This window comes from Schistocerca serialis, chromosome 1 (genome assembly GCF_023864345.2).
Source record: "Schistocerca serialis cubense isolate TAMUIC-IGC-003099 chromosome 1, iqSchSeri2.2, whole genome shotgun sequence".
NCBI classification, from domain to species: Eukaryota; Metazoa; Arthropoda; class Insecta; order Orthoptera; family Acrididae; genus Schistocerca; species Schistocerca serialis.
In genome coordinates this window covers 290,500,509-290,518,184 of record NC_064638.1, presented here as the reverse complement: position 1 = coordinate 290,518,184, position 17,676 = coordinate 290,500,509, and the positions used below count along the sequence as shown (strand labels likewise).

At 39.1% G+C, this 17,676-nt stretch overlaps 1 protein-coding gene across 1 annotated transcript in view; it reads left to right on the top strand.

Annotated features, from left to right (window-relative positions):
* Window positions 1–17,676, top strand: part of LOC126467492 (uncharacterized) — a 209,037-nt gene that overhangs the window by 116,423 nt on the left and 74,938 nt on the right. The window contains exons 9-10 of the mRNA XM_050096470.1: window positions 13,711–13,846; window positions 14,042–14,236. Of these exons, the coding sequence (XP_049952427.1) occupies window positions 13,711–13,846; window positions 14,042–14,236 (331 nt within the window). The remainder of the gene's footprint in view (window positions 1–13,710; window positions 13,847–14,041; window positions 14,237–17,676) is intronic.

Sequence of the window (17,676 nt, the reverse complement as noted above, 5' to 3'; positions counted from 1 at the left end):
AACTAGCTCTGCAGATGACAAAGAAATTGACAAAATGTATGTTGAGATAAAAGAAATTATTCAGGTAGTGAAGGGAGACGAAAATTTAATAGTCATGGGTGACTGGAATGCGAGAGTAGGAAATGGGAGAGAAGGAAACATAGTAGGTGAATGTGGATTGGGGCTGAGAAATGAAAGAGGAAGCCGCCTGGTACAATATTGCGCAGAGCATAACATAATCATAACTAACACTTGGTTTAAGAATCATGAAAGAAGGTTGTATACATGGAAGAATCCTGGAGATACTAGAAGGTATCAGATACATTATATAATGGTAAGACAGAGATTTAGGAACCAGGTTTTAAATTGTAAAGCATTTCCAGGGGCAGATGTGTACTCTGACCTCAATCTATTGGTTATGAACTGTAGATTAAAATTGAAGAAACTGCAAAAAGGTGGGAAATTAAGGAGATGGGACCTGGATAAACTGAAAGAACCAGAGGTTGTACAGAGTTTCAGGGAGAGCATAATTGACATGAATGGGGGAAAGAAATACAGTAGAAGAAGAATGGGTAGCTTTGAGGGATGAAATAGTGAAGGCAGCAGAGGATCAAATAGGTAAAAAGACGAGGGCTAGTAGAAACCCTTGGGTAACAGAAGAAATATTGAATTTAATTCATGAAAGAAGGAAATATAAAAATGCAGTAAATGAAGCAGGCAAAAAGGAATACAAACGTCTCAAAAATGAGATTGACAGGAAGTGCAAAATAGCTAAATAGGGATGGCTAGAGGACAAATGTAAGGATGTAGAGGCTTATCTCACTAGGGGTAAGATAGATACTGCCTACAGGAAAGTTAAAGAGACCTTTGGAGAAAGGAGAACCACTTGCATGAATATCAAGAGCTTTGATGGAATCCCAGTTCTAAGCAAAGAAGGGAAAGCAGAAAGGTGGAAGGAGTATATAGAGGGTCTATACAAGGGCGATGTACTTGAGGACAATATTATGGAAATGGAAGAGGATGTAGATGAAGATGAAATGGGAGATACGATACTGCGTGAAGAGTTTGACAGAGCACTGAAGGACTTGAGTCGAAACAAGGCCCCCCGAGTAGCCAACATTCCATTAGAACTACTGACAGCCTTGGAAGAGCCAGTCCTGACAAAACTCTACCATCTGGTGAGCAAGATTTATGAGACAGGCGAAATACCCTCAGACTTCAAAAAGAATATAATAATTCCAATCCCAAAGAAAGCAGGTGTTGACAGATGTGAAAATTACTGAACTATCAGTTTAATAAGTCACAGCTGCAAAATACTAACGCGAATTCTTTATAGACGAATGGAAAAACTGGTAGAAGCCGACCTCGGGGAAGATCAGTTTGGATTCCGTAGAAATGTTGGAACACATGAGGCAATACTGACCCTACGACTTATCTTAGAAGCTAGATTAAGGAAAGGCAAACCTACATTTCTAGCATTTGTAGACTTAGAGAAAGCTTTTGACAATGTTGATTGGAATACTTTCTTTCAAATTCTAAAGGTGGCAGGGGTAAAATACAGGGAACAAAAGGCTATTTACAATTTATACAGAAACCAGGTGGCAGTTATAAGAGTCGAGGGACACGAAAGGGAAGCAGTGGTTGGGAAGGGAGTGAGACAGGGTTGTAGCCTATCCCCGATGTTATTCAATCTTTATATTGAGCAAGCAATAAAGGAAACAAAAGAAAAGTTCGGAGTAGGTATTAAAATCCATGGAGAAGGAATGAAAACTTTGAGGTTCGCCGATGACATTGTAATTCTGTCAGATACAGCAAAGGACTTGGAAGAGCAGTTGAATGGAATGGACAATGCCTTGAAAGGAGGGTATAAAATGAACATTGACAAAAGCAAATTGAGGATAATGGAATGTAGTCGAATTAAGTCGAGTGATGCTAAGGAAATTAGATTAGGAAATGAGACACTTAAAGTAGTAAAGGAGTTTTGCTATTTGGGGAGCAAATAACTGATGATGGTCGAAGTAGAGAGGATATAAAATGTAGACTGGCAATGGCAAGGAAAGCGTTTCTGAAGAAGAGAAATTTGTTAACATCTAGTATAGATTTAAATGTCAGGAAGTCATTTCTGAAAGTATTTGTATGGAGTGTAGCCATGTATGGAAGTGAAACATGGACGATAAATAGTTTAGACAAAAAGAGAATAGAAGCTTTTGAAATGTGGTGCTACAGAAGAATGCTGAAGATTAAGTGGATAGATCACATAACTAATGAGGAGGTATTGAATAGGATTGGGGAGAAGAGGAGCTTGTGGCACAACTTGACTAGAAGAAGGGATCGTGTGGTAGGACATGTTCTGAGACATCGAGGGATCACCAATTTAGTATTGGAGGGCAGCGTGGAAGGTAAAAATTGTAGAGGGAGACCAAGAAATGAATACACTAAGCAGATTCAGAAGGATGTAGGCTGCAGTAGGTACTGGGAGATGAAGAAGCTTGCACAGGACAGAGTAGCATGGAGAGCTGCATCAAACCAGTCTCCGGACTGAAGACCACAACAGCAACAACATCAGTATTAGATGACCAAGTAGTGTCTAACCTCTTCACTGGTAGTGATACAGTGAGTAATGCTGCTGCCACTACATCTGTAACTGCTTCAAAGAGAAAACTGGCTGGAATTGAAGAAAAACACAAGAAACTAAATATTGGGACTATGAAATGTAGATAATTTGTGTGTCTGTATATCAGATGCTTTGGAGAACAATGTGTGCTGCAGACAGTGTGGAAAATGTGACGTTTCACTGGAAACAAACATACATGTAGAACTTGTTTGTGAATTAGAATTGATGTGCAGTTATTGCAAAACTGTTATTTTTTCAATTTCTCACATGTTACTGCAGATACAGGTAAAGTACATGATATAAATGTCAGACGGTCTATAGGTAAGGGCAGGGCTGTATGTGCCATGTTGTGTGGGTTAATGAACCTCCCTGCTTCATCTTCAAAATTTGACAAACACATGATTGCAATAGGTTCTGCTGTTGATGTAGCACAGGAAAATATGAAAGATACTGTTGAGGAAGCTGTTGTTGAAAATAATAATAGTAGTTTGTCCATAGCTTTTGGTGGGAGCTGGCAGGAGAGAGGCCATACATCTGGGAATGATGGGCTACAAGTGTGGGCATTGTCAAGGTAGTATATGTGGCAATACTTTACAGGCTGAAGATTAGATGGGTAGATCACATTAACGAATGAGGAGGTATTGAATAGGATTGGGGAGAAGAGAAATTTGTGGCACAACTTGACTAGAAGAAGGGATGGGTTGGTAGGACATGTTCTGAGGCATCAAGGGATCACCAATTTAGTATTGGAGGGCAGCGTGGAGGGTAAAAATCGTAGAGGGAGACCAAGAGATGAATACACTAAGCAGATTCAGAAGGATGTAGGTTGCAGTAGTTACTGGGAGATGAAGAAGCTTGCACGGGATAGAGTAGCATGGAGAGCTGCATCAAACCAGTCTCAGGACTGAAGACCACAACAACAACAACAACAACAACAACAACTTTACAGGCATTGCAGATGCAAGGATAAAGTGAAAAGTAAACATGGAGAAGAGTGCATAGCAAACTATTAGGGCTCAAGTGATGGTATGGAAGTCGCTGGAGTAAGAAGATTTATCAACACTCAGTAAAATGGTACAACATTTGATACTTAAATTGTCTTGGAGATGGTGACTCAAAGGCATTCCAAGAAATTGAGGAACTAAAGCATTAGGAGAACTGTGTGAACATTGCAAACTGGAGTGTGTTGGCCATGTTCAGAAAAGGATTGGATCAAGACCTCGACAGCTCAAGGATAGTATGAAAGGCAAGAAATTGAAGGTTGTAAAAATTTTATATGGGGAAAACAGACCGACAAATGCTGCTATAGACTATATTTAGAGTTGCTATGATGTAGCAAGTAGACGGAATGCAGCAGATGCAGAATTAATGAGAAGAATAGCCTGGACTCTGTTTTTTCATACAGCTTCAAGCAATGAGAATCCCCAGCATGGGCTATTTCCAAAAGGAGAAGATAGTGTTGCAAGTGCAATAGATTCAAGATAACTAAACAACAAACTACGACCCTCATCATTACCTGCCATATTGGACTAAATAAAACAAATGTTTCCATACCTCACAGATGTTTGCTTACTAAAGAAGTGTCTTCATGGCTGGACTCATAATCCAAATGCGTGTGCAAACTATGTGATATGGAACAGAGTAACTAAAAATGTGTTTGTAAGTATAAACACTGTTCACATTCATGTTTATGATCCTGCTTTCTCATCCAGTCAGTGCAGTATAATGAAATGCAAAGTTTTGTAGAAGATGGGGCTTTGCATAGGATTACAAACTGCAGCGGCAGTGTTTTGGTTATACAAGGGATGGGTCATGTCTCCAGATAGTGCAGAAAAAATCTATTCGAAGATGGGTCGACAGTGTGGGAGAGCCATCAGAAAGAAGCTGTTGGACACTTCTGGTGATACTAGCTCCAGATATATCATGCAATGAAGTAAGAACTTTGAAACTCACTTCCTGAAACTTTAAGGTTTTATTTATTTATTTAATTATATAAGGCACTTTTCTCAAGATCTTATTTATAGTAGAAAGTTGAAATTTTCTGGAGTTGTTCCTTAAGGTCTTCTAATATATATGAATTAAAAGATTTGTGAAATTATTTTGTATTAAGGGATTTGTATGTTAAAATATCTGTTAAAATGTATGACTTTTTTAAGATTTAGGAAAAATAATATATCTCAAAAACTAAACTTCATTTTTTGAAAATGATTTATTTACTAGCAAAGCAGAACATATGTCCATGTTCTAAGACAAAATCGAGAGTATACCCCAATAACTCATGAGAAAACATTCATAACTTTTGGCTCAATTTAACCTTGTAAGAGTACCCTGAAACGAACCTAAGACAGACCATACTGCTGCTCTTCAAATCCTCACTATCTGCTTTAATAATCTTACCTAGGTAAGGTACCTAAACTGATGAGCAGTACTCAGGAATCGCTGGAATTAGTGTTTCTAAGCTACATCAATTGTGGATGAGCTATATTTTCTTAGAATTCTTCTCATGAATCTCAGTGTAGCATCTGCCTTCCCTGTAACCTAGTTTATGTTGTCATTCCACTTTAGGTTGCTCTGAATGCATTCTCCTGGATATTTTACAGTTTCTGCTGTTTTCAGATGTTATTTGCCAAATGTGTAATTGAACAGTGAAGGATCTTTCTGTCATTTTATGCACAATACATACCATTTGTTTACGTCCATTGTCAACTACCAGATGCTGCATCAAGCTCTGATTGTTGACAGGTCTTCTCATATTTTTATTCAATTGTATGGTGTTGCTGTTGTTTCCCTGTATATGACACCATAATCTGAACAGCCTGACACAGCTGCTGATTACCAGATCATTTATATAAAGAGGGTCCTCTTCTTTTTGTAAATGTCCTAGATACTTAACCCATAAATGTATGTATGGAAATAAATACTTGTTGAGGTGTGTCTTTTCTATGATAGCTACCCGTCGTTTTTACACATTCTTCAGCCCTCCTTCTCCAAGAATCATGAAGGCCTGCGAATACATCTAATTGCTCGTGGATGTGGTCACACACATGATAACACATGTTCCTGTACTGTGAGCATGTTGTCAATGGACATAGTTTACACCAATGCCCTTAAGTGTTCCCATAGAGAGAAATCCAAGGGATTAACCCTTTGACTGCTGTGGACGGGTTAACTCGTTATACTCTTCTACTCTCCAGATGCTGGGATATGTTAAAACATGACCCCTGGGTTACCCTTTAAGCGGTATTGATGTGTTGAAGTGTCCCATTCTGCTGACTTCTCATTGATGCAGTTGAGTTACTTCCATATCTCGGCGAATAAAAAAGTTTCAGGTATTTAATATACGGCATAGTGCCTCTTTGCGTGATATCATTTGCAAAGAACCTCATTTCGATATCTTGTATCGTTTGTGGAAAATAATGAGTGCCATGACTCCATGATTCTTCATGCTCAGGGACGGAAATGGGCTTGTCACAAACTATCATCTGGTGGGTATAGAAACAAATAATTCAAAAACGAAATGAGGTATCACTCTGCTCTCAATTTTAAATAAAATTTCAATATCTTATCTGTATTTCACACACAGCAAAGTATGAGCTGAAGTCAACCGTACACAAAGTTTACTTGATGCATTTTTACCTTTGTAAACTCTGTAATATTTTGTGCAATTTTTACTTAATTTGATGCAGCGCAGTAACTGTGACGAATAATGAAAATAAATTCAGTCCTATATCGAGCAAAGATGTCAGACTGTAAGATGTACAAAAATAAAATTTTCAGACCAGTTTTTTTAAAAAATCAGATTATTGGTATTTCATAGTGGCAAGAACACCGTGTCTTAGCATGGGTAGCAATATTTGACAAGCAGTACAGCAACAACAAAGCTGCACTCAGCACGGAGTGCAGAGAGCAGCTCTGTAGCAGCTAAAGAGTTAAGGACAGATAAATGGGGTGTCTGTCCTACTAGAACCCCTCAACAGATTAAATGATAGTGTTAAGTACTATTGTAAAAGGCAAAGACACTGGGGTGGTGCCCTTTGGTGTATTAACCTAATCTGTTTTGTTTTTCCAAAGGTAATTTTCTTCGTTAGAATGAATAATTTGTTATGCATAAATATAACTTGTTCATTTCTCCAGTAAAGTGTACAGCCCTATGAGTCTGTCGCCCGCAGTTCCTGCAAACATATTGTTACTAAAGCAAACATGATTCCTCACTTCCACAATCTCTCAGTGATCAACACCTGTCCTTATGTGGTTGTTGTGGTTATTTATAATGCAACTCTGTGAATCCCACCATGTTTGTTAATAAAATGCAAGCTGAGAATTATGGATCTTTAGTGTGCCATCTGATAATTCATTAGCAGAGCTGTGATTTGGCATGATGGTCTTGTTACCTGATCACTTGCACATGCTTCAGATGCGTAATTGACAACCCAAGCATGTGGCTTATTCCATCGGCAGTTCGAATTGTTTACACACTTGTTTCAGGGTCGTCTTCTATTTGTCGTAACACTTGGTCCTCCAAATCCAGTATGTGAACTGTGTGAGGTCTATTGTGATCGTATGTCCCTGTCACAAATGATTGCATGCTTGTAAGTTGCAGGAACCACCTAGTGAACATTTTTTTCATGCGAACTATGGTCTTGAAGGTGTCATTTGGCTTACATGACACATGCCTGTTGATTGATGCTGTTAGGTAAACAACAGCAGAATATCATTTTATCGATTCCCATGGATAATAGGAGTTCATTTCACTCCTTTCATTGTTCACACTCCACAGAATCAGTAACTTTTTATGATACCAGAAAAATGTCAGAACAATAAATACAGAATGGTTCACTAGGGAGACAGTTGTATGTGCAATGTCTGACAATAGCGTCACCGTCAGAGGATTAAGAACACAGGCAAACACAACCAATAAAAATCAAACATTGAATGTCAACGGGAAGATAATGTACACCACTCAGTACTAACTATTCCTGACATAAGTTAAATTACCCATATTTCATCAAGTATTTGTTCATGGACTTTTTTTTATTAAGATTTTCCTAGTTTTAACCAGTACTGTCTTCTATAAGGGTATAGGACACTTTTATAAGACCCAATATATATCGTTGAGGTATGTCCAAAGTTTCTCAGTTGAAACTGACAGTTTCGTTCCATTAAGAACATGGTGATTTGTATCTGCTAAGAAGTGTTGGATCCAGTCACAAAGCGCTCTGATATTCTGTTCCCTAGGTGACAGTGCAGAACTGTGTCAGATGAATTGTGGGAATCAAGAAAGATGGCACCTAGACACCTTTTTTTTGTGTTCTTGATCCTACCTACGGATAGAGAAATCTGAGTTTCCCAGGATGCCTGTTTAAAGAATCCATGTTGACTCTTATAAGGCAGAGTTTCTGTCTCCAAAAAGTTATTATTGTGCAAGCAAAAAATGTGTTCTCTGTTCCATTTTCCTCCAACTCAGTGGGGACTCCACAGTTGACAGTTTTCTATGCTGTTTTACTGTTAGGATTTTACTTTCATTCTTGTAACACAGTTCAATGCACTGTCTTCTATTTCAGAGCTATGAAATTAAAAAATTTGGTGCTACTCCTTTTATGCTTCAAGTATCTAATTTGGATTGTAGTTCTATGTGATTCACAGAATTTTGAATGCCTTAGACAAATCTAGAAAAGTCCCAGTGACTTTATTACCTTTATCCAGCCTGTTTAGCAGTTCATGGAAAAAGTTGCCTATTACGGAACTCATGGTGTGAGTTGTTTAATAGGTTGCATTGACAGAAGAGAGATTTCAGTTGGTCTAGAATACTCTTTCAGGGAGCTTGGCAAGAGTTGAACTCAATAAAATTGACCAGTAATTATTTATGTCAGTGGTTATCCCCTTTTTGTATACTGGTCACATCTCGGTAATTTTTAAAAGTTCGAGGAAGTTCCGCTTGCCACTTGAACTGTTTATTAAATGTTATCAATATAATGGAAGGAAACATTCCACGTGGGAAAAATTATATATAAAAACAAAGATGAGGTGACTTACCGAACAAAAGCGCTGGCAGGTCGATAGACACACAAACAAACACAAACATACACACAAAATTCAAGCTTTCGCAACAAACTGTTGCCTCATCAGGAAAGAGGGAAGGAGAGGGGAAGACGAAAGGAAGTGGGTTTTAAAGGAGAGGGTAAGGAGTCATTCCAATCCCGGGAGCGGAAAGACTTACCTTAGGGGGAAAAAAGGACAGGTATACACTCGCACACACGCACATATCCATCCACACATACAGACACAAGCAGACATATTTAAAGGTCTTTAAATATGTCTGCTTGTGTCTGTATGTGTGGATGGATATGTGCGTGTGTGCGAGTGTATACCTGTCCTTTTTTCCCCCTAAGGTAAGTCTTTCCGCTCCCGGGATTGGAATGACTCCTTACCCTCTCCTTTAAAACCCACTTCCTTTCGTCTTCCCCTCTCCTTCCCTCTTTCCTGATGAGGCAACAGTTTGTTGCGAAAGCTTGAATTTTGTGTGTATGTTTGTGTTTGTTTGTGTGTCTATCGACCTGCCAGCGCTTTTGTTCGGTAAGTCACCTCATCTTTGTTTTTATATATAATGTTTATTAAATGTGTTATTTATTCATTTTTCCATTCCATAAGCAGTGTAGATGATATGCCATCCCAGTCATTAAATGTTTTTATTTTGAGTTTTGAGATTATTTTCATTACCTCATATTCTCTTACACTTCTAAGGAAACGATGAATTAGTCATTGCTGCTGAGTTTACTTGTAGCATTGGTTTAATTTCTTATTTGCATATCTTGCTAAAATGCATACAAAGACCTCACATACTGCCTTTGGATCGTTCACCAACTTCCCATTTTTTTCTTGTGCTATATTACTGCAAGTTGAATTCTCATTATAGTCATGTTACTGCTGTTTTACTAACATCACTAGAATCGCTTATCTACTCAGCATAATAGTATGCATTTCGATTCTTTATGGATTACCTGTATATTTTTCTGGTGGTTTTGTACTTTTTTTAAGATTCTTCATGTATTTTGATATTCTTAGTTTTTTCACTATTGGACAAGTCTGATTAGAACTATGCTTAAATATTTCGTAGAAATGACCCCACTTTCCGTTAATGTCATTCGATTTGTGTATCGTCCTAGAGTCTCTATGTCCAAGGTTCTCCTTAAATTTATTGTGGTCAATTTTTCTTTTATAAGTAAGTAAATACATCACTATGTAGAACTGTTTTGTGGTCTGTATTAATGTTTATGGATTGAGCTTTGTGGTCTGAGATGCTGTGAGAGACAGTTTTCAATAGTTCTTACCACTAATTCTTTTCTATTTAAATGTGTAACAATATGGACAATGCAGCATTGTGAGTCAAGTGTTATTCTTGTTGATAAATGTACATGGGCATGGTTGTAGCAATGTAACAAATGAAAATACCTAAGATAATTTACAATATAGCTTGAAGAGCTATGTTCACATCTCCTATTATTATGACCAGTGTTAATAGTTTGTCCAGAAGTTCTTCTAAACAGCAGAAGAACTCATCTACATCACCATTTATTGATCATGGAACATTTTTTGGTGGCACAGATTAGATGCCATAGGAGGGGGAGTGTAATTGCAGTTGTCAAAAATATTGTCTGTATTGAGGTTGTTAAAAATATTGTCTTTATTGAGCTTGCAATTGATTGTGACAGTGAAGTTGTCTGACCACTAATAACAGGTCTAGGTGAAACCAAGTTAATTGTTGGATTTTTTGACAGCCACATGATCCTGATGTGACAGTTCTAGAGTTATTCAAACAAACTCTATGGTCAGTAGTGCGTAAATATACAGATCACGCAGTACTAGTTGGAGACGACATTAACCTATTGATTATAGACTTGGACGCCTATGGATTCATTATAGGTCTTGCAGACGGACAGTCTGGCGAAGTACTTTTGAGCACGTTTTCTGAGAACTGTTTTGAGCAGCTAGTTCAGCAGCCCATACGCAATGGAAATTTCTTAGAACGTGTAGCTACAGTCAGGCTGGACCTCATTGATGGCATCAGTATAGAGGTGTGTATTAGTGATCGTAGCGACTATTGTTACAGAAATTAATAAATCAGTCAATAAGGCTGGGAGAGTGTTTCTGTCAGAAAGAGCAATTAGCAGTTGTTAACACCTCACCTATACAATAATTTGCAATCATTTAGTTCCAGTATATGATGGGCATAGAGAATCATGAGCGAAGTGTAAATAAATATGCTCTGTCCACGTATGTGCTTAGTAAGTGGATTAAGGATGGAAGAGTTTCACCATCGTTTAGCTGCAAAATTTGGAAAATGCTGAGGGAAGTTGTTGAACTCTTCGTTTAAAATAGAAACCACAAATGACAACATGCAGAGTTAGTTAGTAGAGATTCATGCATCTATGAAAAGACCTATGTGCGAAGCATCCAACTGCCACCATCATACCGTAGCGAAAGATTTGGCCAAGAACCTGAGAAAATTCTGGTCCTATGTAAAATTGCTAAGCAGGTCTAAGGCTTCCATCCACTCACTTGTTGACTAGTCAGGTTGCCAGTTGAAAATATCAAACCAAAGCCAAACTTTTGAATTCTGCATGTAAGAAATCATTCACGCTGGAGACTCATACAAACTTACCATCCTTTGACATCGCGCAGAGCCCTATATCGATGACAATAATAAGCATTCTTGGGGAATATCGGTTTATTGCAGAGTTCTAGAACATTTTCTGAGTTTGAGTATAATAAATTTCCTAGAGATCGAAAATCTTATGTCCACGAATCAGCACAGTTTTAGAAAGCATTGCATATACTAAATTCTGCTTGCCCTTTTCTCACATGATTCACTGGGAACTATGTACGGAGGGCAAGAGGTGGATTCCATATTTCTAGATTTCTTGAAAGCATTTGACACAGCATTGCACTGCATTTGTTATTGAAAGTACAAGCATATGGAATAGGTTCCCTCTAGATATATGATTGGCTTAAGACTTCTTAAGTAAAAGAACATAGTATGTTGTCCTCAGCATGAGTGTTCATGAGGAGTCAGGAGTTCCCCAGGGATGAGCGTTTGGGGCACCATTATACTCTACATAAATGGTCTGGTGGACAGGGTGGGCAACAATATACGGTTGTTTGCTGATGATACTCTGGTGTACAGGAAGGATGTGGAAGATGAATGACTGTATTATGGTACAGATGACTTAGACAAAATTTCTGGTTGGTGTGATGAATAGCAGCTTGCTCCAAATGTAGAAAAATGTAGGTTGATGCAGATTAACAGAAAAACAAACCTATAAGATTCAGATGCAGCACTAGTAGTTCCCTGATTAAGACACTCATGTCATTTAAATATCAGGGCGTAACATTCCATAGCGATTTGAAATGGTACGAGCATGAGAGGAATGTGGTTGGATTTAAAGGAGACCAGCATCTACTGGTGCATCCTGTTATTGAGTCCTGCCTGAGTGTTGTGGATCTGCAACATGTCAGATGAAAAAAAAAAAAAAAAAAAGACATTGGATAAATTCAGAGGCGGGCTGCTAGATTTGTTACTGGCAGGTTTGAACAACGCGCAAGTGCTATGGAGATGCTTCAGAAACTCGAACCAGAATCCCGAGAGGAAAGTTGATGTTCTTTTTGAGAAACATTATTGAGAAAATAAGCTGATTGCAGAATGAACCTGCTGCTACCAACATAAATTTTGCATAAGGACCACAAAGATAAGATGCATGAAGTTGGGGCTTATAAGGAGGCATACAGACAATTGTTTTCCCTAACTATATCTGCGAGTGAACAGGAAAGGAAATACCTAGTAGTGGTATACGGCACACACACACACACACACACACACACACACACACACACACCATATGGTGGCTTGTGGAGTATGTATGTAGATCTAGATCTACAGAGGCCAACAATTATTAGGCTGTGTTTTTTTACTGATGCTAATTCGAAGGCCATCTTCACACTGCATTTAGCAACCGAACCAACATTTTTGCACTGAATGTTACTTGTAACGTAGGTGCCCACACCATCACTTTTATGTATCTTCCTGCAGTATGTACTAAAGATTTTCAAATTATGTAACTTACTGATTTACACCTACTAACTGCTCAGGATGTTCACTTTCACAGAGAAGACTTTAACATGAAGATTTACACTTACAGTGCTGTACACATCTTTCCTTGCATACTGATTTTCTTTTTTTTTTACTGTGTATTGTAGTTTATCACTTTCTTCACTAGCTGTTACTTTCCCTTGCTGGTCACATCGTGTGACACAGCTGCTGCTTTTACCCCTCAAAAACTCTTGGAAGGGGGGGGGGGGGGGGGGGGAGAAAAGGGGACTGACTAATCAGATCTATGCGAACTTTCTGGGAAGCTTCAAAATGTTGAATTTGGTGAAGTTTGCTTAAAGTTAAATGTTGTTTCTAAATTTAACACACTTTTGTGATCAGTTTCTCAGTATAGCTTTTTGAAATGAGTGTATGAATGAGAAGAAAGAGAGACAGCTGATTGGAGAAAATGAAAAGTAAAAATTGGTTTAAGATATGAAAGAAGAGAGGCTGATATTCTCAACCCATTAGAAGTCATACCCCCTACTATCACTCTCCCTCCCCTCACCCCAACACACACACACACACACACACACACACACACACACACACACACACACACACACACACACACAGAGAGAGAGAGAGAGAGAGAGAGAGAGAGAGAGAGAGAGAGAGAGAGAGAGAGAGAGATATTGCTTCTCTCATCACGTGCATTTGCTCTCAGTCTGTTGCTGGCAGCCAGAGACAGTGATCACATGCATATGAGCTGCGCTTGTGTGTTTTTTGTCTATTTCAGAAGAAGGCCTTCTGGCCGAAAGCGTACGTGTTTTGTAGTCCATTGTTGTGCCTACCTGCGACTCAACTTCTCCGCTACAATATAATATTGTCATTATTCCATCCTGGATTTTCTATTATTTGTTGCAGTGGAAAGTAGACTATGGCTTATATGAAAAAATTATTAGTTATGTAATGATACTCTAGTTTTCTTTTGTGTTTGTTTCATTTACAGACAGTTTTGTTACTTAATTTACAGCCTGGATGAGGAAGACGGATCACAATCAGATATGTCAGGTGGTGGCACTCCAGCTCATGATGCTGATGCAGTCAATGAGATTCGAAGGATGCACTTAATTTTGGTTGGTCACTCAGGTGCCATCCTAGAGCTTGTGGTGAGAACATGTGCATGCATTTATACTGTCTTCTTCTTCTTATTATTATTGTTAATAATATTAGTAGTATAGTTATTATTTTTCTGTTTGATGGTTCGTCTAAGCAGCAGCAGGTAATGGGTCAAAATGTTTAAGATTTATTAAATGCCTTTGTCTGTCGCACTGTAAGATTTTTACAAGACAGGTCTTTTGCAGACCGTTGGTCGGCAAGCAGTTGCAGCCTCTGAGGATGGTTTTGTATACTGCTACTCTTTGAAGACAGGACGATTGAAAAGAGTGGTTTCCTGTGGAAGTCAGCCCGTTACGTGCCTCTGTGTTGTAGAGACAGAAGAAGGTCAGCTTATCTTTGCAGGCAGCCTAGATGGGCACATGCGATGCTTTACCTTCAAGGTTTGTTCGCTCTGAAAATGTATTTCACTTAAACAATTTTGTATCTGTTTTCATGGACAGAAAAAAAATTGAAGTGCAACAAGAATGAATCTTTCCAGGTAAGATGGTGTTATGTTCCATTGTACCATTTGCCTGTCCATAAATACCATTGTGATGCTAAATAGTGATATGAAATGAAAGTTCAGACTATCAAATTTTAATAGATAAGATCTCTGCAAGGTGAAAAAATGTGTAACAACAGTACAGATAAAGTCCCAAAATGTGTTTGTAGTCTGAAACATAAACCCTGGACTTCCCTCCCCAGAATCCAAGTTGAAAGGAAAGCATGCAGAGCACTTGAGGGGATGGGCGTATGCTGTGTATTAATTTCAGAAGGAGTCTCTTGTCTCAAATTATTGTGAGTTAACCACTTCATTCCCTTCCTGTCTCCCCTGCAACTTACAACAACTGTTATTGAAACATATTGATAAGTTGTGTATCTTTTTTCCCAGTGTATGGAAATCAATTGGAACAGAAGCTTTGACCACCAATCCATTTTTCTAAATTGCAGTGGTTTTATCTGCCACAAATTTAATAAAGGCAATCACAGTTTATTTGATTTATAGTTAAAAGTTACAGATAAACACGGGGAAGTTAAGAGCAGTGACTGTGTGCTTAGTACCTAACCCACGTCCTCATTTTTATTTAAATCAGGTTGATCATTATTAGTTTATATTTTTTGTAGTCAGTAATATAGGAATTGTATATTACAATATGGTAATTCAAACTGACAGGCATTTCAAGAATAATAGTTTCAGTTTGCATTTGCACTTATCGTTACTGTTACAGTAACATTTTCGCTATCCTTAGTGTCAGTCTGGATCGTTCCTCTTGAAAACCACAAAAATTCAGCTGTATCATTATGTATGACAGTTACTGTTTCAAATTATTTTCATGCAATTGGTAGCTCTAACCTCTTAAGCAGCTTTCAATTAGATGACGACTTCTTTAGTAACTCTGAAACACAGTTCTTCATCCAGGTTACCAATTAATATCCTTTCTGTCATCACTTTCCCCTTGTTATGCACTGCCTTGTCTTGATCTTCTATTTTAATGTAGAAAGTTCTGGTTGAGAATTATGAATTATTTAGAAATAAAAGAGACGATTCACCGAAAGGCAACAGTGTTGCATCGTCGATGAGTACTATGCTATGCTAGCTTTCAGAATGAACTTCCTTTTTTAAGCTTGTAGGAAAAAGATGCACACAAAAACGCATACATTCATTTACATGCACTTGCCTATCTCCCTACATTGTGCTCGGTTGACTGCCAGTTCTTTCCGGATTCTTGGTGAGTGTACTTGGGTGAGGTGGAGGTACGGGGTGGAGGAGGAGGAGGAGGAGGAGGAGGAGGAGGAGGAGGTGGTGGTGGTGGTGGTGGTGGTGGTGGAGGAGGAGGGGGGGGGATGGGGGGATGAGGGATGGAGAAAGGCAGGAGGCAGGAAGTAGGTTGGGAGGAAATGTCTGGCGGCTCATGGGAGAATGGGAAGTCATCTGTGGGCTAGCTAGGGGTGCAGGTAGAGGGGCAGGAAGACCCAGATGCAAGACTTGCCCAATCCATCCACCCAGCACCACCTACTCCAGTCCTGTCACAGGCTTATCCTATCCCATCAGAGGCCGGACCACCTGTAAAAGCAGCCTTTGCGCATTGTTTTACGTCGGTATGATGACCAACCAGCTGTCAACTAGAATGAAAGGCCACCTCCAAACTGTTGCCAAAAACAGTGTGGACCACCTGGTAGCACAACACGCAGCAGAGCACAACATGCGAGATTTCAATGGCTGCTTCACAACCCGTATCGTTTGGATCCTCCCCAACACCACCAGCTTTTCTGAGCTGCACAGATGGGGGCTATCCTTACAGCACATCCTTCGCTCCTGTAATCTCCCTGGCCTGAACCTAAGGTAACTTGCCGTCCCCCCACCCCCCCACCCAATAGTTCAATGTAGGGAGACAGGAATGTGCATGTGAGCAAGTGTGTGTTTGTGTACATGTTTTTCCTATGAGCTTGATAAAGGAAGTTCATTCTGAAAGCTATAATAGCTCTGTACCTTTCGTTTGTGTACCTATCAACGACACAGCACTTCTGCCTTTCTGTGAGTCATCTCCTTTATTCCTAAATAATTCATAATCTTCTATTTTATGTTGTCCATTGTACCATGTAGTGCTGTTCCGTCTTAGCTCTGACTGACTCAATTTTCTGACTGCCTTCAACTAACTCAAATGACTCACTGACTAACAAAGACTGTATGTCTGCTTTAATGAAAATGCACAACTGTCTGCTAGGTTACCAAAGAATTTAACCTAGAACTTAGAACTACTTTAACCTAACTAACCTAAGGACATCACACACACCCATGCCCGAGGCAGGATTTGAACCTGCGACCGTAGCAGTCCTGCGGTTCCGGACTGCAGCACAAGAACCGCACGGCCACCGCGGCTGGCATTGTGATGGAATGCAGGAGGGTGGTCAAGTTATAAGTTGAAATTATGGACTAATTAGCCTCTGACTACAGGAATAGTCTTAAATTTCTTTATTATATAGTCGATTTTGGAGCTACCAGCCCCCTCCTTAGATACACATTCTATATATACACCTGATTGGTGATAGGTATGGTTTCCCCTGGAGCACAATTTTCTGTCATCACCAACCTGCAATAGATGCAAAAATCTGGTACCGAGCACCACATGGGAAATGACACCTCAGTGGCTGGCAGCAGTATATTTTGTTATTATATTTTTATTTATTTTCTATATATCTGGCATCAATGAATTAACTGATGAGTCGAAACATTGTGTCCACCTGCTTAATAGCTTGTTGATACATCTTTGATACACAATGCAGCAGAAACTCTGCATGGCATGGTTTTAACAGGTTGTGGTTAGGCTTCCAGAGGTATATAGTACCAGATGTCTACGTATAGGTCATGCAATGCCTGTAAATTACAGACCAGTGAATTGTGAGCACACCTAGTGGTGTCCCAGATGTGTTCCATTGGGTTCAGATCAGCTTTCTACATCTAAATCTACCTCTACACCTACACACATACGCCACAAGCCACTGTGTGGTGCATGTTGGATCCTATCTTGTTCCACTCACAAACTGAGAAAGGAAAAAACGCTGTCTATTTGCCGTCATATGCGTCCTCATCTTCTGATCTTATCTTTGTGGTCTGTATGCAGTAGAATCATTCTGAAGTCAACCTCAAATGCCGGTTCTCTATAAATTTTCTCAGTAGTGCTCTGTGAAAAGAACATTGCCTTCCCTCTAGTGATTCCCATTTAAGTACCCACAGCATCTGCTTAATGCTTGCACATTGATAGAACCTACTGGTAACAAATGTAACAGCCCATCTCTGAATTGCTTCAGTGTTTTCCATTAATCTGTCGTGGTATGGATC